Here is a 21,510-nt window from a genome sequence, read left to right as displayed (position 1 = left end):
GGCTGGCCCCTGATACAGAAGGGCCACTATTTACCCAGTGGGTCCCCAAATTATCAAATCCTCCAAATACTTTCTGGGTTTCTAGTGAATTTAATGCATGAGTCTCAAAAATCAATGGCAAAGGAAAAAATGAATAAAATTAAAATGGAGTCAGGAGAAAAGGGCCATGGGCACACACAGGAGGGGCAGTCAGTGGCTGAGTTAGGAGCTGAAGCAGGGGAATTCCTTAGGTGTCATATCTCATCCAGCCCATAGTCCTCCTCCGGGAAGTCCCCCACCGTCACGACTGCTGGCTTGACAAAGGCGCCATACTTGGCCTGGCATTCGAAGTAGCGTTTCCCATTCACACTGCAGGACAGGATGGGGGTGGGTGTGGTCAGAGGACCCTCACATGGCTCCACTCCAGATGCTGGCATGGGCAGCTCAGCAAGCAGCATGCATGGACTTACACACAAACGCACACACAGACACCTGAGTGGGAATTCTTGTTACCTGCCATCATTTTTCCCCAGTGGCTCATCATAGCGGACACCAATCCAGTAGCCAGGCTTGAAATCTGTGAGACCTGCCAACAGAAGAGAAATCCCTGTGAAGCTTCTGGACATAGAAGAAATCCCCATGAAATTTCAGGATCACCCTGGATCCATGCCTGCCCATTGAGTAGAAGCCTGTCTTGGTGAAAACCATTTCTTGCTACCTCTATTGCTACCACTAGGACCACCTCCATCTCCTGCCCGGACTAATATGGTAGCCACTTCACTGGTGTCCCTGCTCCCACCTCTGTCCCTCATTCACTGGGTGAAGACACCAGCCAGTGAGGGCTTTGTAAAAACCTAAGGGGGATGGCACTGCTGCCTTGCCAGAGAGAGAGGCTTCAGAATAAATCCAACCTGCTGACAGCTTGATCTTGAATTTCCAGCCTCCATTACTGTGAGAAATAACTTTAAGACACTCAGTGAGTGGTACTTTGTTAGCAAACTAATACACAACTCAGTGACAAAAGACAGCATCCCAGTGAAAAACTGGGCAGAGGAATATACAACGAACTCAAAGAACTCAACACCCACCCTGCAAAAAAAAGAAATCCCATTCCAAAGTGGGCAGCAGGGAGTTGAGGCTGCAGTGAGCCATGATCATGGCCAAAGGACATGAACACACACTTCTCAAAAGATGACATACTGGCCGGGCGCGGTGGCTCACGCCTGTAATCCCAGCACTTTAGGAGGCCGAGGAGGGTGGATCACGAGGTCAGGAGATCGAGACCATCCTGGCTAACATGGTGAAACCCCGTCTCTACTAAAAATACAAAAAATTAGCTGGGTGTGGTGGCAGGCGCCTGTAGCCCCAGCTACTCGGGAGGCTGAGGCAGGAGAACCGTTTGAACCCGGGAGGTGGAGGTTGCAACGAGCGAGCTGAGATCATGCCACTGTATTCCAGCCTGGGCAAAAAGCGAGACTATGTCTCAAAAGAAAAAAAAAAACCCGACATACTGCTGGGCGCGGTGGCTCATGTTTGTAATCCTAGCACTTTGGGAGATCCACCAGCTCAGGTGGATCACTTGAGGCCAGGAGTCTGAGACCAGCCTGGCCAACATGGCAAAACCCTGTCTCTACTAAAAATACAGAAATTAGCCAGGTGTGGTAGCGCTCGCCTATAATCCCAGCTACTCGGGAGGCTGAGGCATGAGAATTGCTTGAACCCGGGAGGCAGAGGTTGCAATGAGCTGAGAGCACCACTGCACTCCAGCCTGGGTGACAGAGTGAGACTGTGTGTCAAAAAACAAAAAAACAAAAGGCAAAGGATCTGAATAGACATTTCTCCAAAGAAGATACACAAATGGCCACGAAAAGATGCTCAACATCATTAGCCGCCAAAGAAGTGCAAATCAAAACCATAATGATGTTCCACTTCACACCAGTGGATGACTGTAAGCAAAAGACAGACTAAAATGCTGGTGACGACGAGGACAAAATGGGATCCTTGTGCACTGCTGGCGGCAATGAAAAATGCTGCAGCTGCTGTGGGAAGCATTGTGGCAGTTCCTCAAAAAGTCAAGCACAGTGTTACCATGTGGCCCAGGGATTCCATTCCTAGGCACAGAGAAATGAAAACAAATGTCCCCATAAAAACTTATTTTTTATTTTTTGAGATGGAGTCTTGCATGGTCACCCAGGCTGGAGTGCAGTGGCATGATCTTGGCTCCCTACCTCCGCCTCCCAGGCTCAAGCGATTCTCCTGCCTCAGCCTTCCGGGAAGCTGGGATCACAGGCACCCGCCACCACGCCCAGTTAATTTTTGTATTTTTAGTAGAGATGGGGTTTCACCATGTTGGCCAGGCTGGTCTCAAAACTCCTGACCTCAGGTGATCTGCCCACCTCGGCCTCCCAAAGTGCTGGAATTACAGGCATGAGCCACCGCGCCAGGCCAGAAAGAAATTTATAAAAGAATGTTCAGGCCGAGCACGGTAGCTCAGGCCTGTAATCCCAGCACTTTGGGAGGCTGAAGCAGGAGGATCACTTGAGTGGGAAGAGTTTGAGACCAGCCTGGGCCACACGGCGAAACCCCACCTCTACAAAAAAAACCGTAAAACTTTAGCTGGGGGTGGTGATGAGTACCTGTAGTCCCAGCTACTCAGGAGGCCGAAGTGGGAGGATGGCTTGAGCCCAAGAGGTTAAGGCTGAAGTGGCCGAGATTGCGCCACTGCATTCTAGCCTGGTCAATAGCCAGATGCTGTCTCAAATTAGAAAAAAAAAGAAGAAGAAGAAGAAGAAGAAGGCTCATAGTAGCATTATTCATAATAGCCAAAAAGTGGAAATGACCCTAACGTCCACTAACTGGTGACTGGATACAATGTAGTCTATGCGCTCAATGCAGGACTATTTGGCAACAGTGTGGTACTGACACAGGCATGCCATGGATGAAACTGGAAAGCACTCTGCTCAGTGGAAGCTGCCAGTCACAAAAGGCCACAGATTGCATGATCCTATTCCTATGCAACATCCAGAATCGGCAAATTAGAGACAGAATGTAAATTAGTGGCTGCAGACGACTGGGGGATGGGTACACACAGGTATAAAGACGGAAATACCAGACAGTGGGGACGCCAGAAGCAGGAGGGTGGTGAGGGTTGAAAAATTATCTACTGGGTACGATGTTCACAATTTGGGTCATGGGTACACTAGAAGCCCGGTCCCCACCCACTAGCAGGCAACACACCCATGTACCCCCTGAATCTTTTTTTTTTTGAGACAGGGTCTCCCTCTGTCATCCAGGCTGCAGTGCAGTGGTGCGATCATAGCTCACTGCAGCCTCAACTCCCGGGCTCAAGCCATCCTCCCACCTCAGTCTCCCAAGTAGCTAGGGCACCTATAGGTGCTCACAACTGACTAAAGTTTTGTGGGATTTTTTTTTTTTTTGGTACAGACAGGGTCTCATTATGTTGCCCAGGCTGGTCTCAAATTCCTGGGTTCAAGTGATCCTCCTGTCTTAGCCTCCCAAAGTGCTGGGATTACAGGTGTGAGCCACTGCACCCAGCCTTTTTTTTGAGACTGGGTCTTTCTCTGCTGCCCAGGCTGGGGTGCAATGACACAATCATAGCTCACTGTAACCTCTAACTCCCGGGCTCAAGCAAACCTCCCACCTTATTCTCCCAAAGTGCTGAGATTACAGGCGTGAGCCATCCTAGCCTGTTCTTTTTAAAAGAATCCACACTGCTCTCCACTGTGACGCCGCCCTACCCATGCCCCTGACTACACTTCTCACCTCTCCTCCCGCTCCCTTTCCCCAGGTGGACCTCCTGCGCTCTGCTCACCTGCACCCGCTACTCCTTCTGGCGGGAACTCTTCCTCCCTTTTCACCTGGCTGCTGCCTCCTTTCCTTCAGATGCTCCCAGCCTCCAGGTGCTTCCTCTGGCCTCACACAGCCCCCTGTGTTCCCCTCACTCCTGCCCTGGTCACGCCGCCCGTTTCCCCACTGCGACTGGCACTGTGCTCCACGCTTCGAAGCGCACAGGCTGCGTGACTCTGGCTTCTGCTTCCTCTCTCGCTGGACAGATCACTCCGCCTGTGCCTCCCACTTCCCTCCACAAACACTCTGGGCTCTCGGTGTTGGCCGATGGTTCCGCCACCTCCAGGGACTGAGATTGTTTTGAGTCCCCCCACCCCGCGCCCCAAGGCAGAGCGTGGTCTCCGAGGCTCCACTGCGTCCACAACGTTTCCTCCCGGCCTTGGAGCCCTGGAGCCCGGGACCCCGGGGCTCGCGGGCCACGCACCTACATACATGACGGTGCCCCGGCGAGGGGATTGTCCCGCCGCCCGCACCTCACAGCGGCTGCCCACGGGGATGGAGCTGGCCTGGGCCTTCTCCTCCGCCAGGCGCTGGGCGGCCTCGGCCTCCTGCTGAGCCCGCTCCTCCTCGTTGTACCGGCCGAGCTTGCTGCGCTTCAGGAAAGAGCGGACTGTGTCTGTGGGCAGAGGGGGCTGGGGTCAGTTGGGGTGTCAGCCGGGCCTAACGGGATGACGCTCCACCCACAAGGGGCCCACATTCACGGAGGAACTCTCTCTTCCAGGTGACAAAGGGCTGTCACCCAAGCCCCAGGTATCCCACCACAGCCTTAGCCTCTCCCAGGACTCCTAGGGCCGCCCCCCGCCACAGTCAGAAATGGAAGGGGTGCCGCCTGCACCCCTCACCACAGGACCCGTGGTCTCGGACCCATGGTCTCTCACCCCTTCAGCGCACATCTGCTTTCATCATCCGCCTTCCTCCGGGCCTGAGGCCCCCGGTCTCCCCCACACTCTGATCCGTCCCAGGTGCCCTCACTGACCGCCACCCTGTCCATTCGCATTCCACCTGTCCTGCCCTCCACACCCCGTCCGACCGCCCCATGCCCCCATCTGACCCTGACAACACCCAGCCCCCACACCTACCCCTCAACTCCCTCCACTTTCCCAGCCCTCCCCCCACCACGTCTGACTGCCCACACCCCGACACCTCGCGGCCCTCATTCCCACCCCAGGCACCCGTCTGTCCCTACTCCCAGCCTCACCCCTATATCCTCCCAAGCTCTCGGGCCCCCCCTTCCTACACCACTGGCCTCCCTGCAGGGGCCCTGTCTACCCTGCCCGCCCTCACACCTGCACATACTCCCTCTGGCCCCCACGCGCCCCTCGACGCCCACCTGCCCGTACCTTGCCTCTGGTCATAGGCTTCTTGTGAGATCGTGTACTTCTCCACCCGGGACACGTCCTCATACTCACCAAGGCGGGCGCCGCTGTGATCAATGACCTGTGTGAGGGGAGGGGCTCCGTGGGGATCAGGGTCTGGCCAGGGAGGCCTGGGTGCTGGGTGCAGGGACTTCAGTGTCTCCCATCTGGGAAAAACGCATCTCCCTCCCTCGTCTGTACTGCAGCCTTCTCTCCTCTCCTGAGCCCGGCGGAAGGGAGAAGTAGCTACGTACACTGGCCACCTCCCCTTCCTCAGCCCCATCCAAGCTCCCAGAGGCTGCCTCTGCCCCCAGAAGTTCCCCGCTTGCTGGCATCAACATCACCAAGGGACCCAAAGTCACAGAGTCCAACCGGCAGAGCTCAGGCCCTGCCCACAGCCCTGTGCACGGCGCGTCTCCTCCCTGGGCCTCTGGGACTCTCCTAAGCTGGCACCAACCTCAGGCCCTAGAGCATCTCTTCCTGTTCTGCCCCCAGTATTCATTCATTCATTGGTTTCTGAGCTCCCAGGGGCCCAGCTGGGCCTCATGCTGGGGACTCAGTGTAAACACAGACACACTCTGCCCTCAGGCTGTGCTCATTGTGCAGGGAGAAGGCCAACCACAAACAAAGGAACAGGTACCTGTGAAACACCGGATGATGGCTATGGAGAAAAATACGACAGGGAAGAGGCTTAAGGAGCATGGGAGGGCAGGCTTCCCAAAAGAGGGGATGTTTGAGCCAAGGCTGGAAGGATGAGCAAGAACGGCAGGTGCAGACGGCCAGAGGTAGAAATGTCCTTCACGCTCTGGAGTGGGTGGCGTGGGTGGGGTGGAGCGAGCCAGAGGGAGAGTGGAAGACACAAGGGACTGCCGGAGACTTTGGGTTTCCTTTTGTTTTTTGACGGAGTCTTGCTCTGTCGCCCAGGCTGGAGTGTGGTGGTATGATCTCAGCTCACTGAAACCTCTGCCTCCCACTAAGTTCAAGTGATTCTCCTGCCTCAGCCTCCCGGGCAGCTGAAACTACAGGCATGCACCACCACGCACAGCTAATTTTTGTATTTTTAAGTAGAGATGAGGTTTCGCCATGCTGGTCAGGCTGGTCTAGAACTCCTGACCTCAAGTGATCTTCCCGCCTCAGCCTCCCAATGTGCTGGGTGGGATTATAGGCATGAGCCACCGCACCTGGCCTAGACTATGGTTTTTATCTGGAGCAAAGTGCCGCTAGGGCAGGGCTCTGAGCTAGGAGGGCCCTGGCCTGACTCAGGTGGTACCAGGCTCCCTCTGGCTGAGATGGGGAGTGGGGAGGCCAAGGAGGAAGCTGCCAGGATGGCGAGGTTGGGGGAAGGATCAAGGCTGGACCAGGGTCAGGGAAGTTTTAGTAGGTGGAGCAGAGAGGATTTGATGAGAGAGTGGATGTGGGGGTGAGGGAGACAGCAGGCCCAAGGAACACCCTGAGGTGTCTGGCCTAAGCCACTGGGCTAACATGGCAAAATAGGAATGGCCTTTATCTCTGGATCAAGCATCACTGAGAATTTCTGCTATGTTGAGAATTTTCACAAATTTGTGAAGTTCTGTTATTTTAAACAATGAATATGGGTGATATTTATAAAGAGAAAAAGAATTTTAGAAAACGTAAAAATTCCCCAGTGGCTCCACTCTGGAACACCTTCCTTGAGTGGCCTGGGAGGTCTGTGTGTACCTGAACCACCCGGTATGAAACCTGCTCAAAGATGCCACTGCCTATGAGGTGCCTATGAACACCCACCCGTACCCCTCAGCTTCAGCTGCCCAGGGTGGCCCAAAGGCTCAGTCCTGTGCACCCAGCAGAGGCCTGACCCACAGCTCCAGGCCTCGTCCCCTTATCTGGACTCTCACAGCAGCCCCCTCCTGGTCTCCCTACTCTTCCTGTCCTCCACCATCTGTTCCCCACACACAGCCAGAGGGGGCCTGTGAACACGCGAGCCAGGTCAGGGTCCTCCCCAGCTTCCACACTGTTTGGCCACAGAAGTGGCCTGTCTTAATCCCCACCGCGCTCCTTCCCACCTTGAAGTGTGTGCTGGGCTGTGCCCCACTCCTAGGGCACCCCTTCCCCATCTTTAGTTAACTTTTTTTTTAAAGATAGGATCTCGCTCTGTCATCCAAACTGGAGTGCAGTGGTGTGATCTCGGCTCACTGCAACTTCCAGCTCCTGGGTTCAAGTGATCTTCCTGCCTCAGCCTCCTGAGTAGCTAGGATTACAGGCATCTGCCACCACGCCCAGCTAATTTCTGTATTTTTAGTAGAGATGGGTTTTCACCGTCTCGAACTCCTGACCTTAAGTGATCTGCCCACCTCAGCCTCCCCAAGGCGCTGCGATTACAGGCGTCAACCACCAAGCCCGACCAATTCTTTTTATTCTTCTTGTCTCTGCTCCAGCAGCACTATCTCCAGGATGTCCTCCCAGACCTCACTGATGCATCAGGTACCCCAGGATAGGGTCTCCCAGCTTCATGATCTCCTACACAGCCCTTGTCTCCCCTGACCCTTCACATTCAGTCCTCTGATCAAATTTAGCCAACATCTGCCTCACACACTAGAACTTCTCAGATGCAGTCATAATGAAACCCCTGCCACAACACAGATGGGCAATGAACAGTTAATCAACCAGAGAAAAAAGAAGCAGTTCTCTCTAGAGTCATGCAGACTGGGGCCAAAATGCTACTGACAGTTCATCCTTAAGAAAGTAGATTCTGGGCCGGGTGCGGTGGCTCATGCCTGTAATCCCAGAATTTTGGGAGGCCGAGGTGGGCAGATTACCTGAGGTCAGGAGTTCAATACCAGCCTGACTAACATGGTGAAACCCCATCTCTACTAAAAATACAAAAATTACCCTGGCATAGTGGCAGGCATCTGTAATCCCAGCTACTCGGGAGGCTGAGGCAGGAGAACCGCTTGAACCGGGGAGGCGGAAGTTGCAGTGAGCCGAGATCACGCCACTGCATGCCAGCCTGGGAGACAGAGCAAGACTCTGTCTCAAAAAAAAAAATAAATAAATAAACTCCACCCTGAAGCTAAGTTTTCTCTTCTGCAAAATGGGGATAATTACATTATCCTTGCAGTCTTACTTTATGGATTCAATTCACCATTCAACAATGATTCACAGGGCTGGCACGGTGGCTCACACCTGTAATCCCAGCACTTTGCGAGGCCGAGGTGGGCAGATCACTTGAGGTCAGGAGTTCAAGACCAGCCTGACCAACATGGTGAAAACCCATCTCTACTTAAAATACAAAATTACAAAATTAGCCAGGCGTGGTGGTGCACACCTGTAATCCCAGCTACTTGGGAGGCTGAGGCAGGGGAATAGCTTGAACCCAGGAGACAGAGGTTGCAGTGAGCTGAGATCATACCACTGCATTCCGGCCTGGGGAACAAGGGCAAAACTTTGTCTCGAACAAAACAAAACAAAACAAAAAACGATTCACGGACTATCCTCCCTGTCCCAGGCACTATTCCAAGTACTGGGGACACAGCAGTAAATTATAGTGATCAAAATTTCTGCCCTCAGGGCACTCGAATCCAGGGAGGCAAAGAGTAAATAAACCAGATGAGAGAAATCCAGAGTGTGTCAGAGGAGAATTACTGGTAAACACAAAAATCTACAATAAAGCAAAGAAGGGGAAAAGAATGAGGTAAACGTTAACACTGAGGCCGGTGAAGGCTTCACTAGAATGCTGACACTTTAAATTAAGACAGGGGGAAAGGTGAGGCACGCAGGCATATGACAAAAGAACCATTCAGGCCCAGGGTCCAGAGGCCGAGCTCACCTGGGCTGTGCAAGAAGCAATGTGGCTGCTACAGACTGAGTGAGGTGGGGAGGGAATAAGGACAGAAAGGGGCTGGGCTTGGTGGCTCACGCCTGTAATTCCAGCATTTTGGTAGGCCAAGGTGAGCTGATCACTTGAGGTCAGGAGTTCCAGACCAGCCTGGCCAACGTGGCGAAAACTCGTCTCTACTAAAAATACAAAAATTAGCTGGGTGGGAGGCTGGGGCACAAGGATCACTTGAACCCAGGAAGTGAAGGTTGCAGTGAGCCCAGATAGTGCCACTGCACTCCACTCCAGATTGGACAACAAACTGAGACTCTGTCTCAAAAAAAGACAGAAAGGACGTGCTGAGTGGATGCACAAAGAGATCCTCTATGTTCTGGCTTCTCCCAAGCTGTCCAGCCTGGTCGCTCACCGTGACCTACCTCACATTCTAGGCCTCTGTACACCCTGCTCCTTCCTTTCCACCTCTTTCTCTTAAGTCACCCTTTCCTCATCCCTCAGCTCAGACATCCCTTCCTCCAGGAAGCCCTCTCTGATTCTCCCAGGTGGAGTCAGGCACCTCTTCTGGGTGGCCCCAGTCCCCTGGGATTTCCTGATCCCAGCCCAGACCACTCTAGGCTGTCCCTGTCTAATGATGGGTCTGTCTCTCGTCAGGCTGCACTGGAGGCTCCACGAAGGCAGGACCTATCTTGGGTATGACTGAGGGCAAAGCCCAGCAAGTGTCTGTTGAATAACCAAATGAAAGGTGGGGCGGGGGAGTGTCCCAGGTAGAGAGTCCTCACGTGGATGCGGCAGCCGTCATCTACAGGGTAGGAACCCAGCAGCGCATCCTCTTGATCTAGCTTGCTGTAGAACTTGTCGTCAACTCCATACAGCTCCAGTTCCATGCAGGAAGCAGGGCTGCCCACCAGCAACTCCAGTTTACACTGCGAGGAGGAGGCAGGGTGAGAAGGCGGCCAGGGGCCCCGCCCCTTGCATTAATGACCATCGCTACGTCCCTGTTCCTCCAAAAGACCCCCCAGTCAGGACGCACGGGGCCAGAACCCGGACCCTCGCCTCTTGTCCCCGCCCTCTGGACCGTCGGATTTTTCGCTGGACCCGGCCCTCGTCTCTGCACTCTCGAGTTCTCTCCGGACCCGCCCCGCCGCGACCGGGTCCCCAGCCTCCGCAGCCTGGGATCACCTCCGGACCCGCCCAGTCGCTCCCCGGCCCCTCCCCACCTCCCCCTTCCGGGAACCCCCCAATTTCTTCGCCCCGCCCCTCCGGACCCCGCCCCCATGGCCACACCTTGAACTCAGCGATGGTGAGGCTGCGGCTGTATCGCTTCTCGGAGCGGAAGGTGTTGAGGGAGCTGCTGATGAAAACGGTCACCGTGGGTGCCGACACCCCCGTCACGTCCATCTTGCCGCGCCCTGCCGAGGCCTGCAGCGCGGTCCAGCCGCCTCACACCCGCTCCGCAGCCGCCGCCGCCGCTGCTGCTGCTGCTGGGCTATCAGCCCCGCCTCCTGCTCCGAGCCTGACCAATCCGCGCTCTCCTGCCAGGAGCGTCCGCCAATCGCCGCCGTCCCTTCCCCACCGCCAGGAAGAAGGCTCTCCTTACTCTTGGGCCAGCCCAGCCAATCCAGAGAGGCCTTCCATAGTTCACGGTTCTTCCAATAGCGGCCCGGGAAAGGACCAGAACAGGCGGCGAAGACTGAAGCCCGGAGGTAGGACTGGCAAGAGCTCGCTCAGTCCGCGAAGGGTAAACTCGCGCATGCGCACTGGCCTTCAGCCAAGCCAAGCGCCGTGGCTTGTCCTGGATGCTCATTGTTTTGCGGCTTACGATGCGCATCGTTTTCCTGGCTCTGGCACCACATCCATACTATTCTGTAAACTGAGGCGGCAATGCCCCAAAATTGGAAGCAATTACTCTAAGATATCAAAAGATTGAAGCAAGCCATGAAATCTTTGCGCGGACAGAGCCGAGCCCAAGGCTGCGGGGAGCCAGCACGTGTGCGCAGCTCCGCCCTCTTTTGGCGAAGCACCTAGGCCTGGCCCCTCTCGCGACCTGTAGCGCGGCGGAGCAAGCGCAGTAGGCTGGGAGGGCTGCGCGGGCTGCGCGTCGCCATGGAGCCCGACGGGACCTACGAGCCGGGCTTTGTGGGTATTCGCTTCTGCCAGGAATGGTGAGGCGGAGGGAGCGGGTGATGTTAGAAGGCGGGCGAGGAATGGCTCCAGGACTAACCCCTGGCACCTCCCCCTCCCCACAGTAACAACATGCTGTACCCCAAGGAAGACAAGGAGAACCGCATTCTGCTCTACGCGGTGAGCGCCGGGGTCTTCCCCGGCGGGTCCACCTGTTCCCAGCGTGGCCCCACCCTGCCCCCTGCCTCTGTGACCGGACTCCTTGTTCGCCCCCCGCTGCACCTCAAGTGATCCTGACTCTCATGTCCTGCCCATCCTCAAAGACAGTCCTGTCGTCATACCCTCCGGGATCACCCTGCCCTCTCCTCCCAATCTTAGCTGGAATCCTTCCGTGACCCCCTTTCCCCCACACTCGCCCTCTCGCAGTGCCGGAACTGTGATTACCAGCAGGAGGCCGACAACAGCTGCATCTATGTCAACAAGATCACGCACGAAGTGGAGTGAGTGGCGGGCCCTGAGCTGGGGGCGGGGGTGTTGGCTCTGGAGGCTGTCTGAGCGTAATTTTGCACCCCCGCCTCCCTGCAGCGAACTGACCCAGATTATCGCCGACGTGTCCCAGGACCCCACGTTGCCGCGGACCGAGGACCACCCGTGCCAAAAGTGAGCGCTCAGCTGGTACTGGGGAGGTAAAGTGAGGCTCATCTCCTCACTGGGCGAAGGGAGGAGGGAAGGGTGTCAAGCCTCCAGTGACCGAGCCCCCACCTCCTCAGATGCGGCCACAAGGAGGCTGTGTTCTTCCAGTCACACAGTGCCCGAGCCGAGGTAAGTGGCACGAAGGCTTCCTAAGCATCTGGGGCTTGTTTGTTACTTTCCGGGGGCGGGGATATCAATATGGGTGACCCTGCGCTTCTTGGAACTCTGTGCCGGGCCCTTACCTATTGGTGAAGTTCTCTTGCCTGTTCTTTTGGGGTAAGGCGCTGCTGGGTCCAAACCCTTCCTAACCATGCATCATTTCTGCCAGGACGCCATGCGCCTGTACTACGTGTGCACGGCCCCACACTGCGGCCACCGCTGGACCGAGTGACCTCCCCTCTCCCCCGAGTGTAATAAACACCAGATTCCATGCGTAAGTTTGCTGTGTTTATTTGCCTCGTGGGGAGGACGCTGGCACACCGTATCAGGCTGCGCGGTGCAAGGCGCGGTGCTGTGCGTAGGTGTCGGGCCGGGAGCTGGTGAAGCCGCAGTCCTCGCACACGTGCAGCTTCTCGCGGCGCTCACGGTAAGCGTAGCTGGCCGGCTGTCCGTGCACCTTAGCAAGGTGAGCTTCCAGGGAGCAGCGCTGCGTAAACGCTTTCCCGCAAGCACTGCAGCGGAAGGGCCGGATCCCTGCACAGATGGGCACAGAGGGGAGGGCTGGACAGAGAGGGCAATGGGCTCTGGACTAAAGCCCCCCACCCTGCTTTCCAGTGTTGAGCATTTCTGGTCCCTATTCCAAGCTCTTCAGACTCTTCCACCCATGACCCACCATCGGCTACCCTCACCCAGTGCAGACATGGGCCAGACACCTGTGTCTCCACCCTCTCTCAGCAGGATGCTCCCTCCCCTGGGGGATAGAGAGGGAGGCCTTCCCTTGCCTTTCGATCTGGAGCCTGAATCGTATAACCGGCATCCGTCTGCACTCTGCATTCCTTCACAGGCCCCTATTTTGGTGCCACCTTACACCCACCCACTGGGGTCCGAGAGACATCATGTCTTGATTCCCCATACCCCACATACACAAACCCTGGACACTCCACAGCCCAGCACCTCTCTCCATTTCCTTCCATCCCCACCTGGGGCCGAGCAACTTTTCCCTGTCCCTGCCACTGCTCACCAGTGTGAGTCCTCATGTGACGCTTGAGATCGAAGGCGTCATGAAAGCCCTTGCCACAACAGCGGCACAGGTGGCGGCGCACGGGACTGTGGCACTTGAGGTGCCTTGTCAGCATGCGCTGCAGAGGGAAGGCCTTAGGGCAGAGCGGGCAGCCCAACGTCCCTGGGCCCCTGGGAGCAGAGGTCAGGTTGCCTTGTCTGGGCTGCTGGAGGGATGCAGGAGTTATTAGCCCCTCTGGCTGGACCCCACCCACCCTTTGTTACTCTGCAAATGAGCATTTACAGAGTGCCCCGAGCCACCATGAATGATTAGGAAGGCAGGTGGGAGACGGTGATTAGTGTGTGTGCCTGTCACTCTCAGGGCCTTCCCTCACTATCCCATGGCCCTTACTTTCTCTATGCCAAGTCCCATCTTCTGATGTAATATAAACTTTTTTTTTTTTTTTTTTTAAGACAAGAGTCTTGCTCTGTCGCCCAGGCAGGAGTGCAGTGGTATGATGTCAGCTCACTGCAACCTCTGCCTCCTGGGTTCAAGCGATTCTGGTGCCTCAGCCTCCCCACGATTACACGATTATAGGCATGCACCACATGCCCAGTTAATTTTTGTATTTTTTGTAGAGATGGGGTTTCACCATGTTGGCCAGGCTGGTCTCGAATTCCTGACCTCAAGCAATCCACCTTGGCCTCGCAAAGTGCTGGGATTACAGGCATGAGCCACTGTGCCCGCTCTACTTTTCTAATTTTATTTGTTTATTCATTTTTGGGGATGGAGTCGAGGTCTGTTTCCCAGGCTGGAGTGCAGTGGCACAGTCTCGGCTCACTGCAACCTCTGCCCTGCCGCCTAGGTTCAACTGATTCTCCTGCCCCAGCCTCCTGAGGAGCTGGGATTACAGGCACGTGCCACCATGCCTGGCTTTTCTTTTCTTTCTTTTTTCTTTCAGACAGAATCTCGCTCTGTCATCCAGGCTGGAGTGCGTGGCGCAATCTCAGCTCACTGCAACCGCCGCCTCCCGGGTCCAAGCAATTTTCCTGCCTCAGCCTCCCAAATAGCTGGGATTACAGGCACGTGCCACCGTGTCTGGCTAATGTTTGTAATTTTAGTAGAGACAAGGTTTCAACATGTTGGCCAGGCTGGTCTCGAACTCATGACCTCAAGTGATTCACCCGCCTCGGCCTCCCAAAGTGCTGGAATTACAGGCTAATTTTATTGTCTATACCTGCAGCCCCAACCAGAATATAAGCTCCATAAAATTGTGGATTTTTGTCTTATTCCCGCTGAATATAACGGCCCATGCCTAGAACAGTGCTTAGCTTTCATGAACATACTACATTGCAGCTGGCGCTTTCCTTCCTCCAATGCATGCACAGCTGAAATAACCCTTATCTCCAATCGCACTCCTGTTGCCTTGTCCCATGTCCTGACATAAAGCGGATCATCCACATGTGGGGCTGAGTCTTGTTCTGCCCGGCTGGACAGAGAGATCCCTGTGGCTTCCGGCCCTGGTGGCTGGGGTGGCACCTAACAGTAGAGAGCTCACTACTAGGAAAGGAAAGGCATTCCCAACAGAGAGAAGTAGGGGTGGACAGGTCCTGAGGCTGGAGGGCATGTGCAGATGGGTCGGGGGAGCAAGGGGCTGTCAGCTTCATTAAGGCTGAGAGCAGGCAGGAGCGAAACAGCTGGCTTTGCTGGCCAGTTACACACTCACCGCTGTCCACGGATCCCTGACACTGGATGACTGTTGTGCCGGTGGCCCCCCCAGGCTGCTGCAGTCTGAGGAGAAAAGCCAGATGGTGACACTTTGCGTCTCTCCTGCCCCTTACCTCCAGGCATGGTGAGGGGCCCACCTGGGATATAGGCATCTCCCCGGAGCTGGTCAGGCAGGTGGCCCCAGTTGGGGGGCTGTGGACGCCGACTCCTGACCAGGAAGGCGCGGGGCATGCCCTCTGGAAGGCTCTCCACACACAGGGGCTGCTTCCACCTGCTGTCAGACCGCAGCCCCAGGATGACTGTCCCTGGTGGGAAAGGAGGGGAAGCCTCTGAGGAACCTCATTCTCTTCATGCAAATTTCCTGACTGGCCCTGGGAGTGGACTAAGCTGGCTCGGATTACCCCTGCCTGAGGACCTGCCCATCTTCGCCCAGGTTTTGGAGGGAACCATCCAGCCTCCAGGGGTGGACAAGCACTAGGACCACCAAGCAGGGCCAGGCAAGGGGAGATGGGCCTGGGGAGCTTTTGAGGATAGGAAGAAGAAACAAGGCCCCAGGGGGACTGTCTCCCAGGGGTTGAGGGTCTGTTTGCCAGGCAAATCAGTCACCAGGGGACATCCAGCAGCCTGCCTAGTTATTCAAATCACAGCAGTTGTCTGAGGACACTGAAGGGGCCCCCTGCTGTGATTGCCCTGCTCTGTAGGGTGCAGGGAGGACAGCAGATGTGGATAAGTCAGGGCAAAATGAGGATCCAGGCTGTGCATCCTCATGCAGGATGCCCCACCTCTCTGATCTTCAGATTCCCAGGGCTAACATTCAGCCAGAAGCACTGTTCAGGTGTAGCAGGCACTAAAATACTAGTTTGTTAATAATCTAGCCCCTAGTTACTGCCTGGGACAACACTCTCCCTCCCTCCCACAGTCTGGAAAGTAAAAAGGGGGGTCTCCTTTTTTTTGTTTGTTTTTGAGATGGAGTTTCACTCTTGTCACTCAGGCTGGAGTGCAGTGGCACCATCTTGGCTCACTGGAACCCTCCCGGGTTCAAATGATTCTCGTGCCTCAGCCTCCTGAGTAGCTGGGACTACAGGCATGCACCGTCACACCGGGCTAATTTTTGTATTTTTGGTAAAGACAGAGTTTCACCATGTTGGCCAGGCTAGTCTTGAACTCCTGACCTCAAGTGATCCACCTGCCTCAGCCTCCCAAAGTGCTGGGATTACAGGCATGAGCCACCGCACCTGGCCCAAAGGGGGTCTCTTGACACAGCCAGGGGCTCCCAGGACCCTACCTCAGCACACTGGCCAAGCTCTGTTCTATACTTGATTCTTAGCCAGAAGACTTAAGACGCAATCCAAGCTCTGTTTTTTAAATTAAAAAAAAATTTTTTTTGAGGCGGAGTTTTGCTCGTTGCCCAGGCTGGAGTGCAATGGCGTGATCTTGGCTCACTGCAGCCTCCGCCTCCTGGGTTCAAGTGAGTCTCCTGCCTCAGCCTTCCAAGTAGCTGGGATTACAGGGGCACACCACTGCACCCAGCTGATTTTTTGTATTTTTTGTAGAGATGGGGTTTCACCATGTTGGCCAGGCTGGTGGTCTCCTAACTGCAGGTGATCTGCCTGGCTCAGCCTCCCAAAGTGCTGGGATTACAGGCGTGAGCCACCACGCCCAGCCTGTTTTTATTTTTTTGGTTTTTTTGGTTTTTTTTTGAGACAGATTCTCACTCTGTCGCCCAGGCTGGAGTGCAGTGGTACGATCTCCACTCACTGCAGCCTCTGCCTCCTGGGTTCAAGTGATTCTGCTGCCTCAGCCCCCCAAGTAGCTGGGACTACAGGTGCGCACCACCACGCCCAGCTAATTTTTGTATTTTTAGTAGAGATGGGGTTTCACCATGTTGGCTAGGCTGGTCTCAAACTCCTGACCTCGAGTGATCCACCTGCCTGAACCTCCCAAAGTGCTGGGATTACAGGCGTGAGCCATTGCGCCTGGCAACTAAACAATTTTCTAAGCTCCAGACCCAGCTTATTGAAAATGATCGCCTAAGTCCATGAAGGAGGCACACCAGTGACAGCCCAGAATGACCAAGACAGTGAGAGGCAAGTGAGGCAGAGACCCAGCCACGATGGGAAAAAGAGGGGTACCTGGGGACCTGAACAGGCTCCTGATCCAGGCTACGGGTGCAGGGATGGCTTCCTGGATAAGCCCTGAAAGGTTTCAGATGAAAGGGGAGGGTGTTCTAGTCAGAGGGGGACATCTGTACAAGGCTTGCTGGTGAGAGAATATTTCTTCATTTCTTCACATTGCCCAAGAGTCAGTTGTGCCAATTCATGTGGGGAAGCAAGGGTGGCAGTGCTGAGGGTCTGCTGGCCATGCATTGCCACTTGCTCTCTGGAGGACTCAGAGCAAGTCATTTCTCATTGGGCCTCAGTTTCTTCATCTGGAAAATGAGACTAAGGAATCTCCCTCTTCCCGGTTTGTATTGAAGATCCATGTAGCTTACATGGAGAGAATGCTTAGTATGGGGCCTGGCATGTGGCAGACATATAAGCAGGGATTGGTTAGGAAGGCTTTTTTTATTTTTTTTTTTTGAGACAGGGCCTTGCTTTGTCACCCAGGCTGGAGTGCAGTGGAGTGAACACAGCTCACTGTAGCCTCAAGCTCCTTGGCTCAAGTGATCCTCCCACATCAACCTCCCAAGTAGCTGGGACTACGGGGCACCACCACACCTAGCTAATTTTAAAATTTTTTGTAGAGGCGGAGTCTTGCTATGTTGCCTAGGGCTGGTTTCGAACTCCTGAGCTTAAACCGTCTGCCCGCCTTGGCCTCCCAAAGTGTTGGGATTACAGGAATGAGCCACCGCATCCCGCTGAAGAATCCCTCCTCTGGGCAAGCATCCAGGCCTCAGCTGGGTCATCTGCAAAATGGGGTTTCAGGTGGTGTCTCCATTTTGCAATTGTTGGCTTTCCTGCAGCCCTGACTGGGATGCCTGGCACGGGCCTGGCAGCTCGGGACCCAGGAGCTGTCCTGATGGTACTGCTATGGGGAGGCCAAGGGTAGATGTGTGGGTAGAAGCAGGGGGAAGAGTCGCAGTGAAAGATGAACCCTTCTCCTTCCAGGGACCCAGTTCTCCAGGAACCCTCTCAGTCCTGTTCTGCCCTGCTCCGTGACCTAGGAGGTTGACTGGGAGGCGGGGTCACCTGGGCTTCTATGCACTCTGGCTTCCAGGAGGATTTGGACAATGGGGTGCCCTGCAGGAGGGGAGTAAGGTCAGGGTGTTGATTCTCACTCCCTCCTGTGTGGGAGTCAGGGCCACAGTTCCCTCAGCACTACCCTTTCCCTGGGATTTGCTCTTTTGGGTTCTTGTTCCTTCTCTTTGTGCCTTGTGGCCTGGGGGTGGTAACAGCTCCCAGGGTGCCAGTCCTGGGGTTCTGCACGAGCCCCCGTGGTTTCCCAGTCCCTGCTGCTCCTTTGCAAATGATCCCTTGGTTAAACTCTTTGGAATATCCCATCTAAGCATGCTGTCATCTTCCTGCTGGGACCCTGTCAGCTCACAAACCACAGGCACACACGCTGCACCACCGGCAGTGGCTTCTTAACCAGGTGGTTTGTCCAAGGAGAAAGTATGGTCCTTCCAGGACAGAGCCTGGCATTTGGAAGAGGGAAGTGGCAGACATGCTGGATCCTCTCTGATTACCGGCCCACTTGCCTTTCTTGTTGAGAGAACCTCTTTGAGCTGCAACATGCCCAGGACAGGAGAGATGGTCCAAACACATCAAAGCAATCTCCATTCCTGTTGCCTGGGACTCATCTGACCCCAGATGAGTCTCCCAGGGAGACCCCTGGGAGAGATCTGCATTTCTTTTCTGCTGCCCTAGAGGGTGCCCTGCTCTGTGCCTTTGCTCTTGGTTGGACCAGGCCACCCAGCAGCTGGGACCAATAACTTGGGCCTCTGACCCTCATGGAATTCCCCTTCCTTCCAATCTGTATCATAGTAGAGGCTTCCGCTCCAAGGAGTAAATGTCTGGCTTACAGAGCCCAAGCTGGAGGGATGTTGGTTACTCTTGATGTCATTGTGCACCTGGCCTCTTCCTCTCCTGCTGTCACCCTCTGTGAGCCCCCTGCACTCCACATCTAACCTCGGCCTCCCCATAGCAGTAGTATCGGGGCAGATCCTAGGTCCTGCGCTTCCAGGCCTGTGCCAGGCACCCCAGTCAGGGCTGCAGGAAAGCCAACAATTGCGAAATGGAGACACCACCTGAGGGTGGTGCCACAGCAGGGTGGCACCTGCTGGGTGCCACAGCAGCCGTGTTGCAACCATGAGGCCATAAGCTGGAGACTGAAGTTTGCTCACAGAGGATGACAGAGCAGGAGAGGAAGAGGCCAGGTGCATGATGACATTAAGGGTAACCAACGTCCCTCCATCTTGGGCCCTGAAAGCCAGGTGTTTACTCCTTGGAGCGGAAGACTTTGCTATGATACAGGTTGGAAGGGTAATTCCACAAATGACAGAGTCCCAAGGTGGTCTCCTGGGTGTCCGAGGCATAGGGGGCTGGACACCAAGCTTTGCCCAGGGATGTTGGGCAAGGTTTTGGGCAATGGTGGCCGAACTAGGCAGATGGGCCTAGGCCTAGGCAGGTGGTCCAAGCTCTGGACCACCTGGACTCCCTGAGGCAAGGAGTCGTGAGAAATAAGCAACACTGGACATCCGCCAAACATTAAGAGCAGAAATTTAGAAACAAACCGAAAAAACAAAAAACTCTTCTGGATATTCCTTGGACTTAAATGTCATGAAGCAACAAGGCCCTGCCTGGTGGGACCCTGCTCCTCCTTGCACCTCATCTCCTGCCCTCCCCTTGCTCACTCCATTCCAGCTGTCCTGGCTTCGCTCCTCTTCCTTCCACACAGATCATGTGTGGCTGCCCCGGGCCTGTGCACTGGCTGTGCTGTCGGCCTGGACGTGTTCCTGAGATGTCCTCTATCAAGCTTCGGCCCAAACGTCACCTCGAAAGGCCTTCCCTGACCCTTCACCAGCAATGGATCTCCCCAGCCTATCTAGAATTACACAGAGCTCTAATTCCTGCATCTGTTTCACTGTATAGAAGGTGAGTGGCCATGAGGGCAGATGCACTGCCTGATGTTCCTTCCGCTACAGTGCCCGGCACCTGGGTGGGAACTGGCAGGATTTTATTTTTTTTGAGACTTGCTCTGTCACCCAGGCTGGAGTACAATGATGGCGTGATCTCAGCTCACTGCAACCTCTGCCTCCTGGGTTTGAGCGATTCTCCTGCCTCAACCTCCTGAGTAGCTGGGACTACAGGTGTGCACCACCACACCCCAGCCAAGAGTGGCTTTTTTAGCAGACACCCCATGTGGACAGATGCCTGCTGCCTGGGGGAGCTGGCACCAGTGCTGGGAGCTCATGGAATGTAGAACTTCTGAAGGGGAAGCAGTTATTTGTCCCAGCTGCTGGTGGCCTGCGCCTGCTGCCAGGATCATACAGTGGGCAAGCCTGCCTGGGTTTCTTGTTTTATTTTGTTTTGTTTAAAGAGATGGGGTTTTGGCCAGGTGCGGTGGCTTATGCCTATAATCCCAGCAGTTTGGGAGGCCGAGGTGGGCGTATCTCCCAAGGTCAGTAGTTCGAGACCAGCCTGGCCAACATGGCAAAACCCCGTCTCTACTAAAAATACAAAAATCAGCTGAGTATGGTGGTGGGCGCCTGTAATCCAAGCTACTCGGGAGGCTGAGGCAGGAGAATCGCTTGAACCTGGGAGGCGGAGGTTGCAGTGAGCCGAGATCGCACCACTGCACTCTAGCCTTGGTGACAGAGCAAGATTCCATCTCAAAAACAAAAATAAATAAATAAATAAAATAAAGATATGGGGTTTCACCAAGTTGCCCAGGCTGGTCTCAAACTCCTGGCCTCAAGCAATCCTCCCACCTCAGCCTCCTGAGTAGCCGGGATTATAGGTGCAGGCCACCATACCCACCTTGGGCAAGCCTGTTCACAGGTCCTCAGTTTCCCCTGTTGCAGATGGGGACATCATCACCCTGGACTTTGTGGGATCTAGTGTGGCCTTGGCCCAGAGGCCCTGAGCCATGATATGGCAAAGTGTGGACTGCTGGGCAAGGTAGGCATATGGTGATCACAACAGCCCCAGTGAGTTCTCAGGCACCGGCAGGGGGCACATAAGAGGGGCTGGCTCCTCCCTGGGGCACAAATGGGGCCCACTGGGTAAGCACCTCACACTGGTCTGTGGCAGCTCTGTAGGCAGTGTGGGAGGACTGGCCCTGAGGTCATGGCTGCAGTTCCTGAACTTCTTGGGAGCGCTGACAGACACGAGTCCTCTGGGCATCACCTTCTACCCTCCCTCCCCGCTTCCACTTGAAGAGGGCTTTGTGGATAGGCCCAAACAGACACCACGAACCATTCCTCCAAGCTGTCAGTTTATTCGCTTAAAATACCTAAGTCCTCAGAAGCAGCAGGGCTGTGGTGGAGGGGCTGCGCCCTCAGTGCCCCCGTGCCTTCCTCCGCACGGCCTGCACCAGCAGCTCTGAGTAGTGTTCCAGCAGGGCCTGCAGGTCTGGGCTGGCCAGGGGGCACAGCATCGGTGGGGACGGGGGTCCTGGGCTGGGCAGGGCCTGGGCTGGGGCCACACTAGTCCCCACCAGGCATTCGGCCTCCAGCTGGCTATGGATCCACAGGAAGGTGGAGACCAGCTCAGTCCGTGCCTGCTGCTGCCCGGTGTCCACTTGGCCACTGGAGACCAACTGCAAGGGATGCCAGCCTTGTCAGGGGCCACCAAGGC

At 55.3% G+C, this 21,510-nt stretch overlaps 4 protein-coding genes across 9 annotated transcripts in view; 1 reads left to right on the top strand and 3 right to left on the bottom strand.

Moving 5' to 3' along the window:
* Positions 1-70: 70 nt before the first annotated feature.
* TBCB (tubulin folding cofactor B) lies at positions 71-10,550 on the bottom strand. The gene is made up of 6 exons (XM_032170611.2): positions 10,297-10,550; positions 9,792-9,935; positions 5,187-5,283; positions 4,271-4,462; positions 493-565; positions 71-348 (listed from the first exon to the last, which is right to left on the bottom strand). The coding sequence occupies exons 1-6, from the start codon at positions 10,408-10,410 to the stop codon at positions 234-236; spliced, it is 735 nt and encodes a 244-aa protein (XP_032026502.1). The 5' UTR covers positions 10,411-10,550; the 3' UTR covers positions 71-233.
* A 24-nt stretch (positions 10,551-10,574) lies between these two features.
* POLR2I (RNA polymerase II subunit I) lies at positions 10,575-12,263 on the top strand. 3 transcript variants are annotated; one of them, XM_032170614.2, is made up of 6 exons: positions 10,575-10,715; positions 11,259-11,313; positions 11,560-11,633; positions 11,719-11,793; positions 11,904-11,955; positions 12,155-12,258. In XM_032170614.2, exons 2-6 carry the CDS (start codon positions 11,266-11,268, stop codon positions 12,215-12,217), a joined length of 312 nt encoding a protein of 103 aa, XP_032026505.1. In that variant the 5' UTR covers positions 10,575-10,715; positions 11,259-11,265; the 3' UTR covers positions 12,218-12,258. The 3 variants fall into 3 exon arrangements, with proteins under 3 accessions (XP_032026505.1, XP_032026504.1, XP_058281316.1); XM_032170613.2 differs by lacking the exon at positions 10,575-10,715 and adding an exon at positions 10,842-11,174 and having other exon boundaries at positions 12,155-12,263; XM_058425333.1 differs by lacking the exon at positions 10,575-10,715 and adding an exon at positions 10,842-11,148.
* Positions 12,261-21,290, bottom strand: OVOL3 (ovo like zinc finger 3). Its single transcript, XM_032170612.2, has 5 exons — positions 21,167-21,290; positions 14,851-15,018; positions 14,712-14,776; positions 13,007-13,211; positions 12,261-12,519 (listed from the first exon to the last, which is right to left on the bottom strand). Exons 2-5 carry the CDS (start codon positions 14,942-14,944, stop codon positions 12,311-12,313), a joined length of 573 nt encoding a protein of 190 aa, XP_032026503.1. The 5' UTR covers positions 14,945-15,018; positions 21,167-21,290; the 3' UTR covers positions 12,261-12,310.
* The window catches only part of WDR62 (WD repeat domain 62), a 49,830-nt gene continuing 49,455 nt past the window's right edge, over positions 21,136-21,510 (bottom strand). For all 4 annotated transcript variants that reach the window (XM_058425325.1, XM_058425324.1, XM_032170610.2 and 1 more), the window contains one exon: positions 21,136-21,472. In XM_058425325.1, the coding sequence (XP_058281308.1) occupies positions 21,212-21,472 (261 nt within the window). In that variant the 3' untranslated portion in view covers positions 21,136-21,211. The remainder of the gene's footprint in view (positions 21,473-21,510) is intronic.

The sequence above is a fragment of the Hylobates moloch genome, unplaced genomic scaffold (genome assembly GCF_009828535.3).
Source record: "Hylobates moloch isolate HMO894 unplaced genomic scaffold, HMol_V3 SCAFFOLD_12, whole genome shotgun sequence".
NCBI classification, from domain to species: Eukaryota; Metazoa; Chordata; class Mammalia; order Primates; family Hylobatidae; genus Hylobates; species Hylobates moloch.
The sequence above is the reverse complement of the archived record's forward strand: the minus strand, read 5'-3'. Positions and strand labels throughout refer to the sequence as shown.

What these genes read in the sequence shown, in the direction of transcription:
- TBCB (XM_032170611.2), bottom strand. Translation starts at nt 10,410, where the DNA reads ATGGACGTGACGGGGGTGTCGGCACCCACGGTGACCGTTTTCATCAGC. An exon ending in TCACCATCGCTGAGTTCAAG is followed by an intron (nt 9,936 to 10,296) that starts GTGTGGCCATGG and finishes TCCTCCTCGCAG; the next exon opens with TGTAAACTGGAGTTGCTGGT. An exon ending in ATGACGGCTGCCGCATCCAC is followed by an intron (nt 5,284 to 9,791) that starts GTGAGGACTCTC and finishes CCCCTCACACAG; the next exon opens with GTCATTGATCACAGCGGCGC.
- POLR2I (XM_032170613.2), top strand. Translation starts at nt 11,116, where the DNA reads ATGGAGCCCGACGGGACCTACGAGCCGGGCTTTGTGGGTATTCGCTTC. An exon ending in ATTCGCTTCTGCCAGGAATG is followed by an intron (nt 11,175 to 11,258) that starts GTGAGGCGGAGG and finishes CCCTCCCCACAG; the next exon opens with TAACAACATGCTGTACCCCA. An exon ending in CACACAGTGCCCGAGCCGAG is followed by an intron (nt 11,956 to 12,154) that starts GTAAGTGGCACG and finishes CATTTCTGCCAG; the next exon opens with GACGCCATGCGCCTGTACTA.
- OVOL3 (XM_032170612.2), bottom strand. Translation starts at nt 14,944, where the DNA reads ATGCCCCGCGCCTTCCTGGTCAGGAGTCGGCGTCCACAGCCCCCCAAC. An exon ending in TCAGGGATCCGTGGACAGCG is followed by an intron (nt 13,212 to 14,711) that starts GTGAGTGTGTAA and finishes GCATCCCTCCAG; the next exon opens with CAGCCCAGACAAGGCAACCT. An exon ending in TCACATGAGGACTCACACTG is followed by an intron (nt 12,520 to 13,006) that starts GTGAGCAGTGGC and finishes CCATCTGTGCAG; the next exon opens with GGATCCGGCCCTTCCGCTGC.